At 35.0% G+C, this 25,327-nt stretch overlaps 1 protein-coding gene across 3 annotated transcripts in view; it reads left to right on the top strand.

Annotated features, from left to right (window-relative positions):
• LOC144965409 (uncharacterized) overlaps positions 1-22,455 on the top strand; it is a 31,630-nt gene extending 9,175 nt beyond the window's left edge. For 2 of the 3 annotated variants that reach the window (XM_078900736.1, XM_078900737.1), the window contains 6 exons: positions 1-84; positions 1,930-2,005; positions 2,776-2,955; positions 9,811-10,005; positions 11,245-11,359; positions 13,603-20,021. The exon at positions 1-84 is cut by the window's left edge and continues 70 nt beyond it. In XM_078900736.1, coding sequence (XP_078756862.1) covers positions 1-84; positions 1,930-2,005; positions 2,776-2,955; positions 9,811-10,005; positions 11,245-11,359; positions 13,603-19,178 — 6,226 coding nt within the window. In that variant the 3' untranslated portion in view covers positions 19,179-20,021. Of the gene's footprint in view, positions 85-1,929; positions 2,006-2,775; positions 2,956-9,810; positions 10,006-11,244; positions 11,360-13,602; positions 20,022-22,275 lie in introns of those variants that run through there. The other variant, XM_078900735.1, reaches the window with a different exon arrangement.
• The last annotated feature ends 2,872 nt before the right edge of the window (positions 22,456-25,327 follow it).

Raw genomic sequence — 25,327 nt, forward strand, 5'->3', positions numbered from 1 at the left:
CAGTTCAACAAGCTTCGGAGAAGACGATGACAGACTGACAATCAAGTACAATTTGTATCTTGACATACTCTCACCGTCAGACACGTAAGGCACTCACTAAAAGAATGATCGAAGATGCATTAAGTTTAAGTTGAGCGGCAGAGTTTTGATTGTCGAGTCAATGCTCCTTTTCTTTTAATGCCTAAGTTAAGTGATATGGGAAGGACTGGGTTGGCTGGGTTTTTTTTGTTGTCAAATGTCAAGTCAAATGTATAGTTAGTTTTGAGAGATGGTATCTTTTTCCCTTGTAACTCATTTCTGGTATGTTCTGTTATATATTTTATTTTGAATATATTAATATTATGATTTGTTAGCAATTGAGTGTATTACTCTTTGTAGAATATTGTGCTTATATCTGGATTAGACTTAAACATCTCAAACTAAGTACACTGAAAGTGTACTATTGGAATCTACATCTGATTAACATTTAAACTTTCCGTCTTTCTTTTTCTTGTGTGTCTTCAATTTTTGACAACCCAATATTTCTTTTTACTGGTGCTAAAATAATCTAAATGTTTCGCAAGCACCGTGAGACCATTTAAAAAATCATGACCAGTAACCGAATTGATGATAATGGTAGTGCTGACTGTGGCATTATGCCCTTTAAGTTTAAGGCAATTTACACATAGTTATGGGTCTCGATCGAGTTAATTTTCGTTAAAAAAGTCCCCAAAGGGCAACTTGTTTATATTAAGGTGGCGTTTTTTATGCACGTCCGTTGGAGGTGTACAAAAACGCACCGTTTTTATGCACCTCTGTTGACGGTGTAAAAAATGCATCGTTTTTATGCAACTCCTTTGGCGATGATGGTTAATTAATGAAAATGTTGCTGCATACGTCCAAAAGGTTTAAATAGTTTGAGATTGTAGTTTAGCACGCTGCTTAGTGATTACCAATGTACGTTTATACAATGATAATAAATTAACGAATTATGACAATCATTTTAAAAAATCAAAGGTAAAAAGAAACATGGTACATAAATACTGATCTCAAATAAATAAATAATTTTAGAAAATTAAAATCGAAGTTCTTTTTTTAAACTTGATAAAGTTTTTGAAAAACAACAAAAAAGAAAAGAAGAAAAACAAAACAAAAAGGATGTCTTTCTCAATAAGGAAACTTTTTAAAAAATGTCTACAATATGAATCGAACCCAGTACTTTCAAGGTTAAAGTCTGACAGCTTGTCCACTGCGCTACGGAGCCACCTGATTGGTCAGCGCGTTTCATCGCAATTACCGGGAGAGTTTAAGTTACTAAGGAGAAATTTCTACAAACGACCTACGCATTAATGCTCATGGTCCACTATAACAAAATTTGCTCAATGAAATATGTGTTTTAAAAAGGTTGTACAATATAGTTCCAAACAGAGCAGGCAGAAAAACCCCACAAAAACAACAAAACAACAAAACAAAAAAACAAAAAAAAAAAAACAAAAAAAAACAAACAAACAAAAACAGAACAAAACAAAACAACAAAAACCAACAACAAAACGAACAAAAAAAAAAACAAAAAAAAAAAAAAACAAAACAAACAACAAAAGACAAAGCAATACTAAAACCAAAGCAATCCCCCCCCCCCCCCTCCCCACCTAAAACATAAACAAACAAAAAAAAACAAAAATAAAACAACAAAAAACAAAAACAAACCCAAAACAATAGATTATCCCAAACACATCAGCCTGGAGATCGAAGATCAGAACTCCGTATCAAATAGACATATACAATGACAAAAAATCTCTGCCTGCACTGTCCGGCACATTATACCTTTTCAAACATTATATTTATGAATCTCGATCATTGATTTGCAAAGGAAAAATTACGCCCCGATCCTTAAATGTTTCTCAAAGAAAAATAAGCATGTGCATGTGAATTTTTCTTTTCTCTTTTCAGGTCTCCCAAGATTTTGGCAAACTTAACTTCTTTTCATGTCCTGCCCATACAGAGTATGAATATTTTATTGCAGAAAGTAAGAGTCTTTGCTAACGTAACTACAGTTGCTTGTTAAATGTAGATTTCAAGTTCCATACTAAACAAAATCATAAAATATTGGACTTATGAAAATGATAGGAACGGTAAGCACTTAAATTAATGGTTAAAATTAGATAAAAATTGGAAAGATTATGGGCTGGATTCGGACTTGCGTGCTGGTTAGCGTTATCTATGTTTTCTGAGTTATGTCTTTGTCTTGGAATGGGATTACTTGGTTTTATCCTAGCCCTTGTCGTAGTTCTTGACTGAGAAGGAAACAGTAAAACGTATAGTGTCAGTTTTGGGAGATTATATTTTTTCCTTGTGAATCATCTCTGTTATTTAATGTTAGTTATATTTTTCCTTTTTAACTTATCTTTTAAATATTTGAGTACATTCTTCTTAGTCTGGATGAGACTTTAAGGTGATCTCAAGCGAAGTTCATTGATGGGATTCTCTTTGAATCTACATTTTGTACCCTATTTGAACTATTTCCCCATTACCTTATTTTTATTCTTGGGTGCTTTAATTGTAATCCTATAATAAGTGCTGCACGGCAGAGATCTTTTGCCATGAGGAAATTATATTTGGGACACATTTTTTTCCTGCACACACAATCAAAATTGTATATCTCACTGTCAATCCTTCTTTTAGCATTTGTTATATATGGAAAGAATTGCTTTATTTTTAATATTAACCATTTCCCCACATTTCACGAAGGCTTGGCCCTGCAATACTTAAAATGTAAATGCCTTTCCCCCTTTTCAGCCAGTTGTCATAGAGACGGAGCTTTCTTTCCCTGACGGCTCAAGCTGTATAACATTTGAAGTGGAAATAAACAAGCCGGCCATTTTATGTATGAATGGGTCTTTCAGCGTTATTATAAAGGCTCGTGAAATGTTGAACAAAATCGGCATGCATATGAAAATATTCCCCGTATTGGTACAGGTAAGAAATAAATCATAGCAACTTGTGAAGGAATTGCACTTTTAAAATTTTTAAATATTGGAGTTGTTTCCCTTTGTTTTTTTTTCTTTTATAAATCTCCCCTTCTCCCTTACCTCCTCATTCCCTTCCCTTTCCAGCTCCTTCCTCACCTCCCACGACTCCTCCCCGCCTCACATTTCCTCTCTTCGTTTTCTTCTTCCTCCTCTCCCTCAGATGACAGCTAACTTTTCATTTTTTTTTAATAAAACACACGTGCCTGCTCCCTGATTTTTAACTTCGGTATTTTCAAAATGAAGCATAATGGAGCATACGCTATCTTCGTCCCTGACTTATCGTGTTCGTTAGTTTATTATGATGCACTCGAGGGTTCACTGCAAAAACGCGTACTCTTCTGAAGAATCTGAGCATTAAATCAGCCCAGCTATCCAGTAACCTCTGGAGTAATGGTCTGAAGTTCGATTATAAGTCGAGGCAAGCTGGTTATTTTTCTTATATTTTTCTTGTTTCATTGTCTTGGCATTCATAAACATCTTTTCAGATATATATTAAAAATCGGTTTATAGAGCGACCATTAAGAGTAGAAAAGTAATGAATAATATAAGGATGTTTTTACTTTGATTTTGTTAAAAACAAAACCCCAAACCTCTGCAATCCTAACAATTTGAAGGTTAAAAACCATCAAGTATTGCTATTGCATAACATGCTACCATCTGAACAAGCCTCTGATAAATCTTAAATACTTTAACCATAATCTAAAACTTGACCCAATTATGCACTAAACCAGAGAAAATCTGGGCGGTTTTCCTTTCCAGTTAAGTGGAGGCACTTACCGTCTTCAATACCCCTATACCTGTTTTCCAACATGCATTCTGTCTTTGTCTTGGAATGAGATTACTTGGTTTTGTCCTGGCCCTGGCCGGACCCTGGCTGTGAGGGAAGCAGTCAAATGTATAGTTAAAGTTTTGGGAAATATTTTTTGTTTTGTAAATCGTCTCTCTGTTATGTTATTATTCTTGTAAACATTTGAGTGTGTTCCTCTTAGTGGAAACCTGTGCTTTTGTCAAGATGAGACAATTAGGTGATCTCAAACTAAGTACACTGATAGTATACTCTTGGAATCTACACACGTGTTGTCTATTTGAACAAGTTACCCTTTGTCTTACTTTTTCTTTGGAGCTTTAACTGTAATTATAGAACTTTTTACAATTCCATTTTCTTTTTGCTGGCGCTGATGAGACCTAAACGTGTTGCAAGCGCCGTAAAACCCTTAAACAAACAAAAAGTCAGCGAAAATCATCGATACCCTTGGGCAAAACACCCATGCGAGTTGGATAAAATTCCCCGGAGGTCAGGTCCACCTTTTTATGTCTGCTTCAATTCAATTCAAATATGTATTTATTGTCGGTATTTAAAAATGTTTCATAGATAATGTTATAGAAGCCTTTGACCTACATAGGTTTTAACACATAGTGCATAAAAATACATAGTAATACATTTTCGCTTAAAAACAAATTCTAATCATGACGCACAAAGAAAAGTAACATAATATTATATATATATATATATATATATATATATATATATATATATATATATATATATATATATATATATATATATATATATATATATATATATATACGATTATTACATTTGCATGGCTGGCCATTCCATGAGAGGATATGAAAACATTAAAATTTGAAATTTTCCTGATGTGCTCGGGAAGTTCATTCCAAAGCACAGAAACAGAATATCTGAAAGATATTTTGCCATAAGACGTTGTTCTGACTCTTGGAATATCAAGGTTTGAATATCTAAAATTGTTATTTTTCAAAATGACCATATCAGATAGACAAGGAGGAGCAATTTTGTATAAAATTTTAAACGTTTCCAAAGCAATTGTTCTCATTCGTCTAATTTGTAGGGAGGGCCATTGAAAGTAATTGGTCGTAGGATTTTTTGTCATCTTCATAAATAAAACGCAGTGCTCTTTTTTTGTATCTTTTCAAGTTTATCACACTTAGTTTTAGAACAGAAATGCCCAGCTAGTGGACAGAAATTGAAATTTGACAATACAAAAGTGTGAAATATTAACTTGTTCAATTTTGAAAGGTATTTTCCAAGCCTTTTTAAGACATTTAATTGATGAGAAGCTTTACGGCAGATGGTTTTAATGTGTAAATCAAATTTTAGTTGGTAGTCTATGTCGATCCCTAGTAATTTTACTTCTTCACATGCAATACTTGCAGTTCCAATATTGAACGTGGGCTTCTTTGTGTGTGTTTTTGTACCTATTGCCATTGCCTGGAATTTGTCCGGGTTTGCTTGCATACAATTTATTTCAAACCACTTGATAAGAATTTCGCTTTCATTTTCAACAGTTTTTAAAATCATATCGAAATTTGAATGAACATATGACAGGGTATTATCGTCAGCATAATTATATAATTTTCCCTCTCTGATAAAGTAAAATATACCATTTATAAAAATGTTAAAAAGTAATGGTCCAAGAATTGATCCCTGTGGAACGCCTTTTTTTAATGCCTGCCCACTCGCCCACAACATCCTCTAATTTTATTTGTTGTTTTCTTCTGCTCAAGTAATTTTCAATTAAAGAGTTTTTTGTTCTAGCTCATAGGCAGCTAGTTTTGCAATAAGAATGTTGTGAGGCAAGCAGTCAAAAGGTCCATGAGGATTGCAGCGACATATTTGTTATTGTCTAATGCCTCTTTCCAATCTTCAATTAATCTGTTTGGCAACCATGGCCTTAACGAAAAGCACACAAGTAGTCATTAAAAATGTCATCGAAATATATGGATAATTGCTGAAATATAATTTTTTCAAATACTTTGGAAACAACAGGTAGAATTCTAACAGGACGATAGTTTTTCACATTTAGAGGATCTTGTTTTTTATATAAAGGCGTGACTTGTGTTAAGTTCAATTGATCAGGAAACACACCAAAAGAAATTAATTTGTAAATTAGATTCGTTATTGGTTCAGCTAGCACGGGGGAGCCAGCTTTAAGAAGTCTGGCCGGAAAATTGTCAAAACCAGTTGCTTTCTTCATTGATATTGTTGATAACTTTCTGGACAGTGTGTGAATCAGTTTCTTTGAATTCAAATTTCGGAAGGTCAGGTAAGTTTTCTTTGATGGATTTGATGCTTGGGTGAGTTTTCTGATCAAAAACGTCATTACCAATGTCATTTGCAACATTTACAAAGAAAGAGTTAAAATTTTTAAAGATATCACCAACATTATTCAATATCTTATCACCATCTTGAAGTACAATCCTTTGTTGATCTTTGTTGTGCTTCTTCGATAAGAATGGTTTGACCGTTGGCCAGAAATCTTTTGACTTCTGTCCTCCGGTGTACCTTCTAAGAAGTAACGTTTAATTGAACTTCTTTTTTAATTTTACCACATAATTTCTTTTTCTTTATAACTTTCCCATGATATTTTTGTTTTTTTCTTTCAAGTATTTGTTATGAAGGATTCTGGTTCTATATATAGCTTTTCTTAATTCACTGTTCATATATGGTACTGGCTTCCTTAATGGGTATCTAGTTTTGAAAGGGGCATGTTTATTTGAGATTAAAATAACTCTATCGATAAATTCTCCATATTCAGTATTTACGTCGTTTTCTGAAGTACTGGTTTTGGTTAAAATAGAATGCTGATAACTTTTCTCGCAAAAGGTCCTAAAGCTTCTATAACATATTTGTTTTTCTTAATTTGTGGAACATTATGTTTAATATAAGCTGAAATCATATTGTGACAGTCACTGACGCCTGTTGAAAAATTTAGAGGTTTAGAAAATAAGTAGGGTTTTTTGGTGAGCATAACATCAATTAAAGACGGTTTGCAGTTCTTTTTAAAACATGTTGGTTTACATGCAATATTTTCCAAGTTAAAAACGTCACATATATCACATAGTTTCTGATTTGTTTTCACAGATCATATCGTAATTTAGGTCGCCAACTATCAACAGATTGTCACTATGTTTGACTCCTTTGTCTATCATGGGACTGACTTGTTTGTAGAATAACTCGGCCTTTGTTGATGGTGGTCTGTAGATCGAATATATAATCCATTTAGCGTCGCCTAGATTTATTTCATGGACGATGCCCTCTATGTTGTGTGATTCTATATCCGGTCTTCTTCTGGTTGCAATGTCAGATCTTATCCATGTTGCTATTCCTCACCTTTGCTGTTTCTATCGTGACGTTCAAATCTGAAGCCCCCAACTGCAAACAATGAGTCTAGAAAAGTTGAATCAATTTTAGTTTCGTAAATTATAAGCATGTCCACCAGATTATCCCAAAATAATGGTTGACTTTCGTCGAATTTGTTTCGTAGACTATTTATATTCAGATGGCATATTCAAAAATTGTGAGGATGAGATTTTCTTTCTTTTCTTTATTCTTTAGCTATGCAATGTGTATTGTTTTTTTCCCAAGATCAGCTATCTCCTCAGTCTTATTTTGGCATGATTGAGTGTTGAGATTAGCAACACGTTGATTGTTTTTGTTGTTAGGTGTGTCATTTATTGTTTCTGATTGGTTTCCCGTTTGTGAGTCGAAATGGAGACGTTAATTAATGCGTGAGGAAGTCGAACAAAGTGACGGTTTCGTGATATCCGTTCACCGATTACAGTTGTGTTGTTTTTCTTACTGTTGTTTACTGTTTTTGTGGTCGTTCTGGAAATAATTGGAATTTGTTATTGGTGAGTTGTCGTAAGGTGCGTTTTTAGTCAATGAATTGTCTAATAGTATAGGTGTCAGTGTTGGTGGGGGTCTTGGTGGGTGGTGATAGGAGGCAGGCCGCTTTTCCAGATAACATTTGTCTGTATCACATGGCTTTGTATTCTTATCCAATTGGGTTTGTCCAGCCCTACCTTTTTATGATATAATATAGGTTTTCCTTGTGAAATGTCAATGAGTCTCCCCGAGTCCGGAGGTCTACCGGCGATCCAACATGTCACCACCTGGACAATTGCGATAAACATCAGGCTCTTCCTAATCTTACGTATTTTTTTTTATTCTTGCGTTTTGCTATCCACAACATGCATGATGATTGACTATAGGAGACCAACCCGCATTATTTCTGACGCCGTAAAACCCGTAAATTGTTAGTATTGTCATAATTGGACAGGACCTACGGGTTATTTAAATAGCCAGGAAAGTAATGGCATCAGGGAATCAAACTAAAAAAAATAACCTTTATCATGATTATTTGTGATTTTCTAAGTGCAGACCAGGTTTTTTTTACAATCTCCACTGTTATCCGTTTTATTACGCAATGAAATGACAAAATATCGCACTCACTTAAGATCTCTAAAATAAAACCCCAGACAGTTAAAAATGCTTGCAAGAGCCCTGGTCTACTGAAAACCCTGTGAGAAAACATTATTGACTGCTGTGCTAGTTGGCAAGTCGTGGCCTCTGAGCACTAATTCACATTGCTGCTATATTTAGCTTTAGGCTAATACATATTAACCCCCAATTAACAAGTCAGAATGAATAAATGGTGTTAAGTAAATATATCACGTCAGTAGTTCAAAGGTTACACCGTATAAGATAATGAATCCATTCGGGTCTGGATTACTAGAATGTTACGGAAAGATCGTACACTGGGGAACTAGTGGTTAAATTGATATAACTTTGAACTGACACGCGAATAAGTCGAGTTCGATTCCCCGATAGTCATTACTACCATAACTATGAATAACCCTATGTGTCCTGTCCAAATGATGACACTACTAAGGCGAGATGAATTCTGTCTCTCATAGTGGGCAGGGAGGTACTTACTGTGTCTTCTATCCCCCTATATCTATTTTCCAACTTGCTTTCTGTCTTTGTCTTGGAATAAGATTACTAGGTTTTGTCCTGGCCCTGGCCGGATACCCTGACTGAGAGGGAAAGTCAAATGTATAGTTAGTTTTGGAAGATGATTTTTTTTTCTTTGTAAATCATCTCACTGTTATGCACTGCATTATATTTTGTTTACATGTTATATATAATTTGTAAACATTTGATGTGTATTCCTGTTAGTAATGACCTGTGCTTGTGTCTGGATGAGACTTTGAGGTTATCACAAACTAAGTACTTTGATAGTGTCTCTTGGAATATACATCTGTTTCCTATTTGAACCAGGAGGGGGACACGAATTCGGTTTTACCGGGTTGAAGTGCAATGTATTATCTATTCGGTTATTTTTGGTTGTAAGATAATAATAATAATAATAATAATAATAATAATAATAATAATAATAATAATGATAATGATAATGATAATGATGATAAAGATGATGATAAAGATGATGATAAAGATGATGATGATGATGATGATAATGATAATAATGATGATAATAATAATAATAATAATAATAATAATAATAATGATGATGATGATAATGATGATGATATCGATGATATCGATGATATCGATGATATTGATGATAGTGATGATAATGATGATAATAAAGATGACGATATGATGGTATGATGACGATATGATGATATTATGACGATGATATGATGGTATGATGATGATGATGACGATGATGATGATGATAATTATAATGTAATAATGATAATTCTGATAATGATGATGATAATGATGGTGGCGATGGTGATCATGATAATGATGAAAATAATGATAACGATGAAAATAATGATGATAATAATAAGGATAAAAGTAATTATGATAATAATGATAATAATAATCACAATGGTGATGATAATGATAATGATAATAGTATGTAATAATAAAAGTGGTGATGATGATGATAATGATAATGATATTGATTATGATAAAATATTGATGATAATACTTATAATGATATTTTTTCAGCGCATAAGTTTTCCGTATAGAAGTATTATACTCCAGCGGGTCATCGTCGATTTCTACAAGGATGTCCGGTACGAATTGCTGTCAACCCAACGAGGATACACGATGACGTTTGATTTCCGCGTGCCTAAGATCCTTCCTTCATCTATTGACTTGGAAGAAGAATCCACAGATCTCAGAGTCCTCTATCTTCTGTTGGTATGTTGCTGATTGAGTTTGTTTTATTTAATTTTAAAGAGGGTGCACAGATGGATACATCTCTTCTATCTACAACCCTAATCTCTTTCCCCGCCCATCTACTTCCCTGTACTTGAACAGTTCGAATTTTTCACCAAGCGTTTCAGGAGACACAGAACATCGTAATTCTCTGTCCTCCTTTAAAGCCTCTTTGAAGACAGAGTACCGACTTCCTTACAGTTTTCTGTGAGTGATTTAATTGATTTAATTGAATGATATATATGATCGCATATGCATATATGTATAAGCGCTTCCGAGCACTTTCGGTGGAAAGTATTCTTCTTCTTCTTGTTCTTCTTCGTCGTCGTCTTCTTCTTCGTCGTCTTCGTCGTCGTCGTCGTCGTCTTCGTCGTCGTCGTCGTCGTCGTCGTCTTCTTCGTCGTCGTCTTCTTCTTCTTCTTCTTTTATTATTATTATTATTATTATTATTATTATTATTATTATTATTATTATTATTATTATTATTATTATTATTATTATTATTATTATTATTATTATTATTATTATTATTATTATCATACAATGAAAATGGACATCTGGATTTGTTCGGGCTCTGTTTGAAACTTGCTGGAAGAGACAGCGAAGCGTGTGCATCTTTTTGTGTGAGACGTTTTGTGTAAATCATCGGTCTAAATAATTTTAGCCATCGCAATATTTATGTATACCGTTTAAATGGACTGTAGCAACAACCTTTGATATGTGGAAGATGTTTCTTTATTTAGTATCTCATTCACTTTTCAAGAGATACAGACAAAAGATAAACGTTGAAAAGTCGTGAGTTGTGAGCTCCAGCTTTGACCATAAGTGATTGGAGTCGTCTGAAATCAAGTGTTTAATATTGCGGCGCTAAAATTTCGGAACAATAAAAATATAATATTTTCCTATATTATACAAATAGAAAAACATTTTTGGTTCAAAAGTTAAACCCTTTTAAAATTCTTTTTCCGAACTTTCACGTATTCATCTTGAACAAATAATTGGACTAACTTATATTAGATTGAAAATCTTAGGCTGGCCCCAGTTAGATACACATGGAGAGATTGCTCTTGAAATTTATTTGTTTCCTGTTTGAACTAGTTTTCTCTTGTCTCACTTATTTATTGTGTCGTTTTAACTTTTGTGATAACCAGTTAAAGCACTTACGTTGACTTAGAAAATGGCGTGAAATCAAATCTCACAAATATTTTTAAAAAAAAACAGATCCATGTATGGAGAGAAGATGCCGACACTCCAACTCTCGTGTTGAAGCGACAGATCGATGTGATTGGTCCATTTAAAGCAAATGACCTATTGACCCTTTGCCACGGAGATCCCTGTAAGTTTGATGGTAAATAAAACGGGGTATTTTATTTTCAAAGACTTTAATAAAAATCAAATAATGTGGTATGAGGCTCTGCTGGACTTTATTCCTCTACTTATATATTGAATCCGAGACAAAGATTTGACGAGTTTTTACATTTTAAGAGTGAATTAAAATAGGTTTGATTATGATTCACACACAATGTCACACCCCATTTTATCTGATAATCTGGTCGAAATGTTTTGAAGCATTTGAAACCTCAAAGATTGCGATTCATCAGTCAGTAAAACCATAACATCGACTTTCAATGACTTTATTTTATCTGTAAAGGAATATCATTTCGAATTGGAATATGCACATATTTTAACTTGCACTAAAACAGAACTCCTTTCTAACTTATAGAAGAATTTATGCGATAAGAAATTGTGTATAGTTATTCGAAAATGTATTGTCTATTACTTATAACATTGCTTTTTTGTTAGTTATTCAAACTAAATTTAGATAGGTCTCCCTGATTGAAACGAATCAATAATAAACTCTTAACCCTTTCCCTACCAACTACAGGAAAATCGTCACATTCATTACGATACAATCGACCTTTTTCTTATTCAAATTTCTCTTGTACATCATCAAATTTAAAGAAAATGAATATTGTGTTTTAGAGCATGTTTTGCTAAAGAAATTATGTAGTCTATCGCAAGAACTTTACTGCTATTATGTCAGAGTGGTAAAAATATATTTTTGTGTTAGTTGAGTGTGACGTTTTGGGGAAAATCCTGAAAATAGCTGGTAAGGAGAGTTAATTTGTAGGGCTATGTGGTTTTGTGGTATAGCACTCGCCTTCGGATCGGAGGGTCCTGGGTTCGAGTCCCGCTCTGAGCGGCGCATAGTCGAGTCTTTGGAAACGACTCTTTACTACTCATATTCTTTCACCGAACCCGGGTGTAAAATGAGTACCTGACCGTTAACAGCATTGTCTCTGTCAGAAAAATATTGTAAAATTGCATAACAGACATCATGCCACGACCTAGATGTTAAGTGTTGCTGTTGGCAAGGGGCCCCTTGTAAAGCGCCTTGACCATGTTCAGTGGATATTGCACCATACAAATGTTTTAAGTTGTAAACAAATGTTCATTGCTCATTTTCATGACATAATTTGGTAATTGTTCCTTTACTCTAATGAGGAAATAAAGAAAAGGAATTGAAAAGCAGGACACAATCTGAAACAATAGCACATAAGTGACCAACCGTCTCAAAACGGTATTATTTCAGGATGACTTAAATGCGCAATGCGAAAAATCAAATTTACAGTGTCGAAGAGAAAGCAAACAAAAAGGTTGGCTTTATTTTATGGGTATTATTGATGGCAATGTATTTAGTTTCTAAATCTGACTATGGTAAGATTTCATATTTTATTTTAAAATCATTTTCTCATGTCCTATCCATCCCAACATAATACCAGTTTGAGGCGATGAGTCGCATAAAAAGGTGAAAGACTAATGTCAGTAAGCACTTTCCGTGACTTACCAATGGACAGAAACCCTTGGGCGTTTGGGTTTTTCCTCGGTCCAGGAAGGACAGGTAGTTCAAAATGTACTACAGGGGGAGGGAGAAAAATAATCAATACTAACATTATGAAACTAATAGACTTTTCTAAAAATGTAGACATGGGAAATACAATTTTGTAAACAATACCTAGCAACCCTGTAGCAAGATAACATTTTAAAATCAAAAATAGACCAAGCCGTTGGCCGTCGACCTCCCATTGTGGACCAGTGTGTGTGTGTGTGTGTGTGTGTGTGTGTGTGTGTGTGTGTGTGTGTGTGTGGTTTTTTTTTTTTGGGGGGGGGGGGGGGAGGTTGAGGGGGTCGTCAACAACTCCTCCAAAATTCCGCCGTTTTGTTGCTCGTCCTTGCTTTGGAATGAAACTACTTAAATTTTCTTTAGCGCATCTGGGATAGTTCATTCAGACGCGAAACAAATCTATTCGTAATAATTCACTTACTGACTTAGCGCCTCCCACTCGCAAAACAAACTTTACAGAAAAAATACGTTCAAAATTCAATAAAAAGAAATCTATGAATAGAAAATAATATAGAAACCAAGAATAATTATAATAAAAAGAAAATGAATAAACTAAAAGGGTGAAAAAAGTGAAAACACAACATATAATCCAGACTAATGTACAACGATTTTCAATATAATATATAAATATTTTTTATCTTTAACAGTATTCATTTTCTATTTAATTTCCGCAGTTGAGGATGATGTCGAAACCAACGTGACAGGAGAAGCTGACTCGACCGGTATTGAAAGGAATGTCTATTTTGATTTATTGAATAGTAATGTGGCAGATACGTCATTCAAAGAGGATAAAGATTGCGACCATCCTGTTGAACAAAATAAGAGCGAGTCTCAGTATTTGTCCGCGTGTACCAACTCAAAAAATCTTGCTCAACAGCCAATAAAAGAAGCACCAGAAAATGAATGTCAATCGACATCTGTCAAAATTTCTAAAGAGAGAGGAAACGAAAAAGGTAGCGGTGAAGAAAATGAGTCACAAGAACGGTGCTCAAAGACGCATGAATTTACTTCTCTCACAGCTCCAATTTGGGTCGACACATTCGAAGGCTCCACAGATGGTCCCTCTCCGGAGACTAGCTCATTTTTCTTTAAGAAAGGACAATCAGAAACGATGGTAACAATGGAATTGCCTGAAAGGAACGAAACAACAAGAGAAAATTTAACGTTTTTGTTTGCAAATGAAAATGATGATTGCTCGCCAAAACAAAAAGAATTTCCCTCGAATTCAAGTGAAATAAAAATGGATAGAGCTTTGGATTTTGAGCTAGATAAGATTGCGGATGCGGTCTCAAGAACAACTCTCAAAGAGATGTCTCAGAGTTTACTTCATAAAGGTATTAGTAAATACATGAAGACGGGACAGGAAAAGGGTGAAGAAATTAAATGTAGGCCAAAATTTGAGAGCAGAAATGTTCATCAACATGTCGACATAAACATCACAAGTATTTTGGATAATGAGGCTACACAAAAGAAAGAAAACAAAGTTTACATTGATGTGCCTCAGAAAACTCTCAGATCTTCGATTGAAAAAATACCCATATCTTTATCTGAAACACAAGACACGTTGATTTGCTCACTTTCTAATTCAGTCAATGAGATAAAAATATTGGAAGAAAAAGATCAACATGAAGACCCTTATAAAAGGATACACCAGAAAATACAATCAGACAATTTCAAAACTGAAAAGCCACTTGTCGGAGAGAGATGTAGTCTTGGTGACACTAAAACTCTTTATGAGGAGAACCATATTGTTGAAAGCAATTCGCAACTTAACATCCACAATGAAATATCTCAGAAAACGTCAATATCTGATATCGGGGTAACTGAAACAAAGAGTGACATTGGTCACAAAGGTAATCAAGCCGCACAATCACAAACTTGTCGCACAGAAAAGGCAAGAAAACGATCCTCATGTCGGTTTTATTTGGGAGGACGAATTACTGGTGGAACTGAATCGAAGAAAATAGCATGTGGAAAGAGGTCAACAGAGCCTTTGTCACATGACACTCACAGAGAATGCAGTCTTACGGCTTGTCAAACAGGACATCATAAACAAAGTGTCAAAGTTGAAAATATCGAGGACATTCCGACTTTGAATTATCAATTTCAAATGTTACCTGATGTAAAAGCAGACTCAATACAAATTACCTCGGGTGAACAAGCAGAGCACTTTTCTCAAACTAAACAACTAACTTCTTCAATAGACGAATCGGCCTCGCATAATAAGCCAAGTGGAAGAAGCGTCAATAAAACGGCTGTAACAGATTACGAATGCTCTGAGGAAAACAGTAAGGAAAGGAAAGCACAGAATGAAGTTGGCTTCTCTAGTCGTCGAAGTAAAAATGTTAACAAAGAGTCGACTATTCTTTGTAATGCTATAGAAGCAGCAAAGTATGATCAAATAGATTGTTTTCCACCCGTTACTTCAGTTTCAGACATTGAGCAAATTGAAATGATAGATAATAAGACGGAAACTAAAGATAAAAGGCAAGTAGTTCAAGACAACAGTAAGTGTGATTCCGAGGACTCAAAAACTTCTTTTGAAAATAAACGTATAGGAGACGATACAGAAAAGCACAATAACCAAAGTAAAGAATCCGAAGTTAACTTCTCCACTAACCAAAACTTTCAAGAAGCAAAAGTGCAGAATGACCAAGTTAAATGCCTCCCTTCTTCAAACGAAGAGGACTTTAGGGAAGTATTCGTGACCGACATCAAGGGCACTGAAATATCTGACGCATCGGGGCCATCAAGTTTCAAGGCTACTACTCATTCAGACGCGCAATCAATTATTCTTAAACATACAGCCCGAGACGGATCAGAACCACTCGTCCATCAAAGCACAATAATCGATGCAGGAGCTATTATGACAAATAGGGATCAACCAGGAAAGATGGTCAGTGAACACACATTATTGACTCTTGAAACAACGGAATGCAATTTTAAAGACACAAAAGCTTGCGAAGACGGCACAGAAAGACCCATAAGTCAACATGAGTTACCAGAGGGTGTAAACCTCATGCGTTGTCAAACTGAAATTGTTCAAGAAGGAAACATATTAGTATACAAAGATCATCCTGTTACAAAAACAGGGCAACAAGTTGAAACTATAAGAGATGATTTACTAAATAAGGAGTACAAGGATACGTTAGTGTCTGGATTTAAATGTGTTAGACTTGATGAAACAGGCATCGATATTGAACAAGCTGGAACAATTTCTTTAAAATACCAAAATACTTTGTTAAAAAACCCTCAAGAACGGTTGTCATCACTGGAGGTTCAGAATAGAAAAGACGATAGCGCAACATCGGTGAAAATTACATTGCAAGGAAGCAATATCAAAATAGAAAATGAACTAGAAACAAACAAAATATTATCCCCGGAAGTAAAAACAAAGAAACCTCGGTCGAAGATATCCGACAGGTTTTGCAAACCGGAGTCGTTGCGTAGGAGAAGAAGTTCGTCTGGAAGTGATAAAGATCCTTCTAATAATTCAAAGTCAAGTGAAAATCAGCACTGCACTGCCCTTAAGTCTACTAACATCACTGTAGGTTCAGCTTCATGTAGCTCTGAAAGTGATCACCAAAATACTTCCAACACTAGTGATGGAAAAAAGGTGTCCCAGCAAACAGTTTCAATGGAAAGCAACGGAAGTGAATTGCATTCGTCCAGTAAATTTACACTGATCTCGGATGATCTTTACATTGAAGGAGAAAACAACCCTTTGACTGGAAAGATGATTAATAAATGCGAGGAGATCTTTGATTTTGAACAATTATGTGAACACGAAAATGAAAGTATATTTGACCCAATTGACGGACAGAGCTCGAAAACAGTAAGACAAAGTTTGATGAAATACAATGATGAGAATTCGCTTGAAATTAAAAGAATTATCGATGATATACAACAATGTCCATCAAAAAACCAAACTGGTTCTTCAAATAATAAGAGGCTTGTGACTGAATTACCTAACATGTCAAAGGACCTATTTGTGGACCACAATCTCAAAGGTAATAATACTTTTGAATGTAATGCAGTTACATACTCGGATATGGGAGATATTGAGTCTGTACAAAAAGATGAAAATAGACAGGAACTTCCCACAGAATGCAACATGCTTGCTTTGCAAGCACAAGAAAAACCAATGTCGTTAACAGTAGTCCACAATATGCCGAAAAATTGCCTAACCCATAGTGATGACAATTTTGAAACTTTGGATGGAATCACAAGAAGCACTCATTTTGAACCAGCAAATAATGAAAGTTCTTTAAGCAGTCAAAAGCTTTTTGGTGGATTGTCCGAGGAAATAAAATGCACATTAAAGGACTCGGATATTAAAAGTAAAAATGATTTTCAAAATAACCAATGCAATTTCACTGAAAATGAAGAAACTTCAAAAGGCTCGGTAAAATGTAAATGTAAAAACAATAACAAATACTTCAATCTCAGCCCACTCGAGCCCAAATCTATGATTCTAGAAAAGTCCCCATTAAAACCCAATCCCACAAACTATAGCCAAATGACTCAAGATGACAGATTGCGAATAAAGGAGCTATTTGAGGGATCAACGAACATTGGAAATGTTACTTCGTCGAATACAGTAGGAGACAATCAAGCAGTCCCACTGATGGAAGAAACGCACTTTGTTGATGAAACTATTAATCAAAATAATAAAGTAGGACAAAAAGAGAAATGTTGGCACATTAAACAGTTATTTGAGGATTGGACATTTGATGGCCAACCTAATCTGGGAGCATTTCCCAAATTTGACCTTTGGTCTTATCAACATTCAGAAGACCGTAAAAAAGCACTAACAATAGAAGACCTTCAAACATGCATACTGCACTCTATTGATTGTGGGATGGACATTGGTTTGTTTAATTCAAACGATGCAGTTTTGCACTTTAAAGCTCAAGAAATATATAATGCATATACCTATATCATGTTACCAAACTCAATGTCTCCCCCATTTTCACAAATTCACATAAATAACACCTCTCGTCACGTGAGTTATAGTAAATCCTTCACAAATAAAGAAAAATACGAAAGGAAACTATTATTTGAAGGAGCAACGTATGATGGAAAATATCAGCCAAACAACTTCAAAGTCATGTCAGACAATCATGCAAACTCATATCAGAACGACCGCGAAACCGGTTCCCCCAAAAGAGAAATTGTTCGTGGACTTTCTCATTTGATACAACTTAACCAGCATGATGATGATTCATCTGAAAATATTCAATATTCTGAAATGTCTCAAATTAAAACAAATCAAGACATTAATAAACGCCAAGTTCCATCCAAACAGCAGTCTAATGCTGTGTTATTTTCTCAAAGACACAAATCTCAAACTTCAAGTAATGTTAATAAAATGTTTAGAAGGAAATTGGACAATTCTTTAAATTCCCAAAAGTCGTTGGCATCGCACGATGGGGGTAAAGCGCAGTCAATTCAAAAATGCTATAGCTCATACAGGAGAAGGTCTGAAAAGAAGTCCCAAGAAAACTCTGACGATAGAAAAAAGCAGACTATGGATGTATTGAATGGCGATTCTATTGAAAATAACAAGTTCCAAGTCACTAAAGATTTGTTAATAAATTCAAAGACAGCAAAGGAAGACAAAAGCTCTTTTGGGCAAAGAGGCAATCGTGATAGTCCGAGCGAAGAAAGAAACATGCCACGTAAAACTAGAGAGCTCAAGTCACGAGTAATAATTGATGTGGAAGAATACGAGTCTTTGCAAGAGAAAAAGAAAACTTATACAAATAAGATTAATGAAAATCTAGAAAAACTGATTGATAATTGGCAAGAAGATACCTATGAAATATTGAAAATGTTAAGAGATGAAGTTGTTGACATTGACAAGAAGCTAGATAAAATGAACACAAACAGCCGAACTAAACCAACAGCTGCTATTTACATCCCTCCACACCAGAGGTCGTCATCTTTACTAAATTCTCACACGAAGGTCCCAGGGCTCATTAATAGGAATTCAATCAACTTGCATCACAATTCTTGTCCCATTCAACCCAAACCGAATTTAAAAGGTTCTATTTACTTTCAAAAGCGCCTTGACAACAACTCTGATATTGAGCAGACAGAATGCTATACGAAAGCGAATATTCATCATTTTCGATCAAATTCATCGCTTAAAAGTCATGCATCAAACAGTTGTAACGCAACCATTCAGAGTAGCACGTTTAAGACGAGAAATCTTCTAAAACAACCGCCACAAAGAGGAAGTAGGTGATAAATATTTTTCAGATCTATCTTAGTATGATTTAAACCTTTTTATCCAGTGATATCTATTATATTTTACATTATAATGTACATCACCTATTATGTGATATCCTAAATGATGCTCGTATATTTCATTCTACAATTGCTTTCAAAGTTACTAGAAGAGCCGTCCTGCATTTAAGCTCTTGTGAAATATTATCTAAAAAAACAAAAAGGAATATAAGCTATTTCCTAGTGCCATGTGAATGTAATCTTGCTTAAACTTTGCGATTTTTATAAAATGTTTTAATCTTTCATTCTGTGATCGAGAATCTTATGAGATATAATTGTATAAATTTTAATTAATCTAATTTTAATGTTTTGAATGATACTTTTAACACTGTGAATGGAATAAATGTTTTATCAATTTGAAGGCGGTTAGCAGCAGATCTATTGAAAAATTCATTTAGTTTAAACTTGATACTGGATGTTTTGTTACTTGCTGCGTCTTCTATCCCCCAACATCTGTTTTTCAACTTGTCTGTATCTCTTGGAATAACATCATTTGGTTTTGTCCTAGCCCTGGCGGCTGTCCTTGGCTTGGGAGAGAAAGTCGCATGGAGTTACATTTTTGTGAGCCGACATTTTATTCTTGAAAATCACCTCTCTGTTATGTACTTATATTTATTTGTAAACATTTGAGTGCATTCCTCTAAGTGGTATCCTGTGCTCTGTCTGGATGAGACATTTATGTGATCTAAAATAAATACACTGACTTTGTGCTCTTGGAATCCACATCTGTTCTCTTTTTAAACCATTCTTCTTCGCCTTAATTTTTATCGTGTGCTAATTGTAAATTAAACATTTTAGACTGTTCAATTTCCTTTTATTTTGTTGGCACTGAAATGACCAAAATGTGTTTTAAGCGCAAAACCCCCGTAAAACGAGCAAACAAATAAAACTTGATAGGGGAATTTGCTGACGGGCTTTCCACGGAAATAAATTGCCCATTTCTCGTTGACTTTAAGTCCTTGTCCAAAAATGAGACATTCTGGTTGACCCGGCTAAATTTTATGTAAAAGAGGCTGTTGAAACATTTGGTAGAATTTACTTTTGAGAAAGGTGGCCGCCTGGGCTGGTAGGTTCCTCAAGTGTCCAAATTCTTGTTATACCTCCCATCTCTGGATCACTTTTGCTTTACAGCTCTTATTGTAAGGTGGGAAAACATTGGCTTGGCGGTTTTGAGCTACTGGGCTCAACAATGGTCAACTATTACTACAACTTCTTTTCCTTATATTTGAAATTTCTTTTTTTTTGCGTGCGTATTCCCTAATGGTGAAATTTAGGTGGGGTCTATTAACCTCTCAAGGTTGGCAGGAGGTCACTTGCTGTCTTATATCCCCCAGTATCTGTTTTCCGAGTGGCTTTGTTTTTGTCTTGGAATGGCTGGCCGGACTCCTTGACTGGATGGGAAATAGTCAAATAGCAATAGTTTCGGATATATTTCCCTTGTAAATCATCTTTCTGTTATGTACCTACATTTTAAAATTTTAAATATATAATGGTTTGTAAATATTTGAGTGTATTCCTCTTAGTGAACATCTTTGCTTGTGTAGGGACGAGACTTTTAGGTGATCTCCAACTGTCAATTCAAACACCAGTGTCATATTGGAATATATATCTGTTACCCTGTATGGACTATTTCCTTTTGTTTTGTTGTTTCTTATATGCTTTCAATTGTGAATCTGTAACTGTTATTTTAACTTTCCCATTTTCTTCCTTTTCACTGGCGCTGAAATGACCTAAATATGTCGCTTGTGCCACAAAATCCTTAAAAACAAAAGCAACAACAAACAGGGCAATATGGTTGTTATGTGGTATTTATGGTGGTTAAATTTTAAGAAAAAAAAGTGATAATTCTCCAAAACACACGAGCTCTTTACATAGGTAGTCAGCTTCTACACTCATAGAATCGCCCTAATATTTAAGATTAATTTACTGGGTGGGCTTCCCGACCTCTCACAGTGGGCAAGGACCTACTTGCTGTGTCTTCTACCCCCTGTATCTGTTTTCCAATTGCTTTAGGTCTTTGTCTTGGAATGAGATTACATAGTTTTGTCCTGATCCTGGACGGAGTCCTTGGCTGGGAAGGGAACAGTCGAATGTATATTTATTTTGGGAAATATTTTCTCCCTTGTAAATCATCTCTCTGATATGTACTGTTATTTTTTTGACATTTGATTGGTAAACATTTGAAAGTATGATTGCGTGGTCAACCTGATTAACACATCGCTGCTGTCAGCGTAATGATCGATAATGCCAGTCGAATTTGAATTGTGACAATGGTCTCGCTTGAGCCTTGCTTGGATTCATTTGCATCATGTGGAAATATCCAACAAATTGTTACTTTTGCACTAGATGTTTTTGTGAACCATCTCTCCCTATGCAATTGTTATGAAGAGCTTTCTATAACATTCATTATGCAAATATTTGAGTATACCCCATTTAATTAAGATCCGATGACCGGATCACTTTGGGCCGTTTTAAGTGATTTGAGATTGATCTAGATGCACACATTTACTGGTTTCATAGCCAAACACAATTATGGGCGTGGCTTAACATTGTTGTAACGAAAGTGGCTCCGCGGTATGGTCCTTTCTTCATACCCGAAAAATATTGAGTTCGACTACCGGTGTCGCTGGGTGACGTTTAGTAAGTCGACTACCGCCCGAGTTATTCCAGTCTCCCCCAGAATTAAACCTTAAGGTCACATTTCCTCTTGGGGGTGAATAAAGAGAATTTAAAAAAATATTTTCCGCTGGTTTGTGAGTATTTCCATTACAGCAATGAGCTTAACACTTTGTTATCAGACCTGCCAATAAGTACACTTTGGACTAGACACAAAGTTGGATTGCTCTGGGATTCATGTTTTATTTCGGATGGATCTCTGCCAGTTGTCTTATTTTTTAGTGATTATTTGTTAGATCTAACTCTTCTGTCTTCACTTACCATGCTCCTTTCATTGCTTCTAAAATGACATAAAAGTGACGCATGCGTTATGACATCTCTAAAATAAACAGACGTGTTGCTTTATTGTTCTAAAAAAGAGACCCTTTTGATTTCTACAGATCTCTACTACTTACCTTGGAGGACAAGAGGTCCCTTGCTGTGGCTTCTATCCCCTTATATCTTTTTTTCTAGTCTTTGTCATGGAATGGGATGACTTGGTTTTGTCCTGGCCCTTGCCGGAGACCTTTGTTGAGAATGGCAAATGTTAGCGTTTGCTTCCGGAGGTAATAATATGTTTCCCTTTTAAACCATCTTTTTTTGTTACATTTGAATTTTGATATAGTTTTTGCTTTTAAACATATCTTGTAAACATCGAGTGAATTACTTTTATTAGAATCCTGGGCTAGTGTCTGAAGGAGACTTTTAGGTAATCTCAAACCAAGTGTGCTCTTGGAATCTTCTTCTGTTCCCTATTCGAACCAATACTCCTTTGTCTTACTTTTTCTTGGGCGCTTTGTTTAATTGCTTTAATCCAAGACTTTTGAAAATCCCATCTTCTTCCTTTTACTGGCGCTGAAATGACCTAAATTTGTTGCAAGCGCCGTAAAACCCTTAAAAACAAAACAAACAGATCTCTGTTAGAGCTAAAAGAATATATCGCCATTGGATCTACTTTTGATTAATGTTAAACTAGCCATCCTTGTTTTTCTCAGTTGCTTGAATCTAGCATTAAATCTTTTGACGCCTCTATTCAATATGTTGAATCGTTGCTGAAATGATATAAACGCGTCTTAAACATTCAGAAGAAAAATAAAGATTTTAAGAAATACTATAGAGCGAACTAATATTGATTTTTCTAGTCATTGTAATTATTGCTACTCTATGATAACGGATTGTAAGATGGAGGAGTGGCATTGAAAAATTATATATACAATTATAAACTGATTGTTTGAAAATGACAGAGAAAAAAGAGCAAACCGCCCACGAAATAATCTTTTGAAATACCTCTATGGTTGGGACTGAATGGCTGAATCTTACAACCTTCGGAATTGCCTGCTTATTTACTAGGGAAATCCCAATCATGCTTTACAATTATATCTCTAAATTATGGGGTTTCTTTGTAATATAATGTATAAAATATGGGCGTAGGATAGCACGCAACCCGTTAATCATTATTTTAAGTTCGTCACTCAATGTAAACAAAATAGTGTAAGCTTATGGTGTGCATGAATGAGGTCTTACGATATCTTGGTTATATAAAGTTTAATCATCTAGCCTCTATTTTACCCAAAATGCTCCCTTGGAGGGCGGAAAGGTCACTTTTGTCTTCTATCCCCCTATAAGTTTTCCCTTTCCATATGCCTATCTAGCTTTGTTCTGGATTGAGATTGCTCGGTTTTCCTGGTCCGGGTGGGAATCCTTAGCTGAGAGGGAAGCAGTCAAATGAATATTTCCTTTTTTTCCCCTTTTTACCTTTATACATATTTTGTTCCACATGTTATAGTTATAGATTTAAATCTATTGTACTTTGTAAACATAAGAAGAATCCTTTTCTGGTGCCTGGATGGGACTTTTAGGTAATATCAAAATAGGCACATCGATGGAATTGTCATAAACTCGTTTTCCCCCATTACTAGTCCCCTTTGTCTTATTTAATCTCTATTGCTTTTAATTTCAGATTTATCACTTTTCATCGATCATCTTCATTTTTACTGACACTGAAATGACATAATGGTGTCGAAAAAAAAACCATAACAAAAATTAAACATAATTTTTTCTGTGTCTTCTACCCACTTATATCTGGGTTATCTTTCAATGTTGCTCTCATCTTCGTTCTTGATTGAGATTGCTCTTGATTTTCCTGGTCCTGGTGGGGATCCTTAGATGAGAGACGACCAGTTAAATGTATAGTTCCTTTTTGAGATAATGGGTGAGGTTCCTGACCTCCCATAGTGGGCAGGGGGTACATACTGTGTCTTCTATCCCCTTATATCCGTTTTCCAACATGCTTTCTGTCTTTGTCTTGGAATGAGATTACTTGGTTTTGTCCTGGTCCTGGCCAGATGCCCTGGATGAGAGGGAAACAGTCGAATATATAGTTAGTTTTGGGAGATGATATTTTTTTCATTGTAAATCATCTCTCTGTTATGCACTGTATTATGCTTTTTTTTTTATTATATATGATTTGTCAAACATTTGAGTGTGTTCCTCTTAGCGGGGACCTGTGCTTGCGTCTGGATGAGACTTTTAGTGATCTCAAACTAAGTACTTTGAGAGAGTGCTTTTGGAATCTACACCTGTTTCTTATTTGAACAAATTCCCCTTTGTCTTCCCTTTTCTTGGATGCTTTATTGTAATTCTAGAACTTTTTACTATCCCATTTTCTTCCTTTATACTGGCGCTGATATGACCTTAATGTGTTGCAAGCGCCGTAAAACCCTTAAAAACAAAAACAAACTTTTTGAGATACTTTTCCCTGTAAATCAACTTTCTGCTCTGCACTATAACAATAGTTTTTAGTTATGAATATCTTGTACTTCGTAAACATTTGAGCCGATCTCCAGTTGAGGTAGACTGATCTTTTGGGGTGTTTTTTCTTCTTGTTTTTTTTTCTTGTTTTTTTTTCTTTCTTGCTTTGTCTGGCACCTTTGATACACCTTTGTTCAGATCTTTATCTTACACAGGTGCCTGCTCCCGAGTTTCTTAAACATTTGAGCGTGTCTTTTATAGCGGTATCCTTTGTTTGTGGCTGGATGGGACTTGGGTTATGTTAAAATATCACATTGATGGAATTGTTGGGGAATCCTCTGTTCCTTATTTGAATCATGCCCCTTTGACTTTTTATTTGGTTCTTTTAACTTCAGATCTACACAATTTCCTAAAATAATCTTCATTGGCCTAACACTAAAGTTACCTACAAGTGTCTCTCCGTCGTAAAAACTCATTAAAAGGAAAACACCCAAGTTTAAAAGATATCCAGAAATTAAGCAAATTTATTGAAAAATAGATTTGAATCGAAAATAAAATTGAGTTTGCTTGAGCGAACTCTTGTGTTTTGAAATTCAAATCCTATCTTATCCTTTGTGCGGTTCCAATGTTTTGGTGCAACTGGAAACTTTCGGATTTAATAGGTTAAATGTACATAAAATCCTGGACATTTCATACGAGTTA

This window comes from Berghia stephanieae, chromosome 2 (genome assembly GCF_034508935.2).
Source record: "Berghia stephanieae isolate SIO BIC M18660-M18661 chromosome 2, UCSD_Bste_1.3, whole genome shotgun sequence".
NCBI classification, from domain to species: Eukaryota; Metazoa; Mollusca; class Gastropoda; order Nudibranchia; family Aeolidiidae; genus Berghia; species Berghia stephanieae.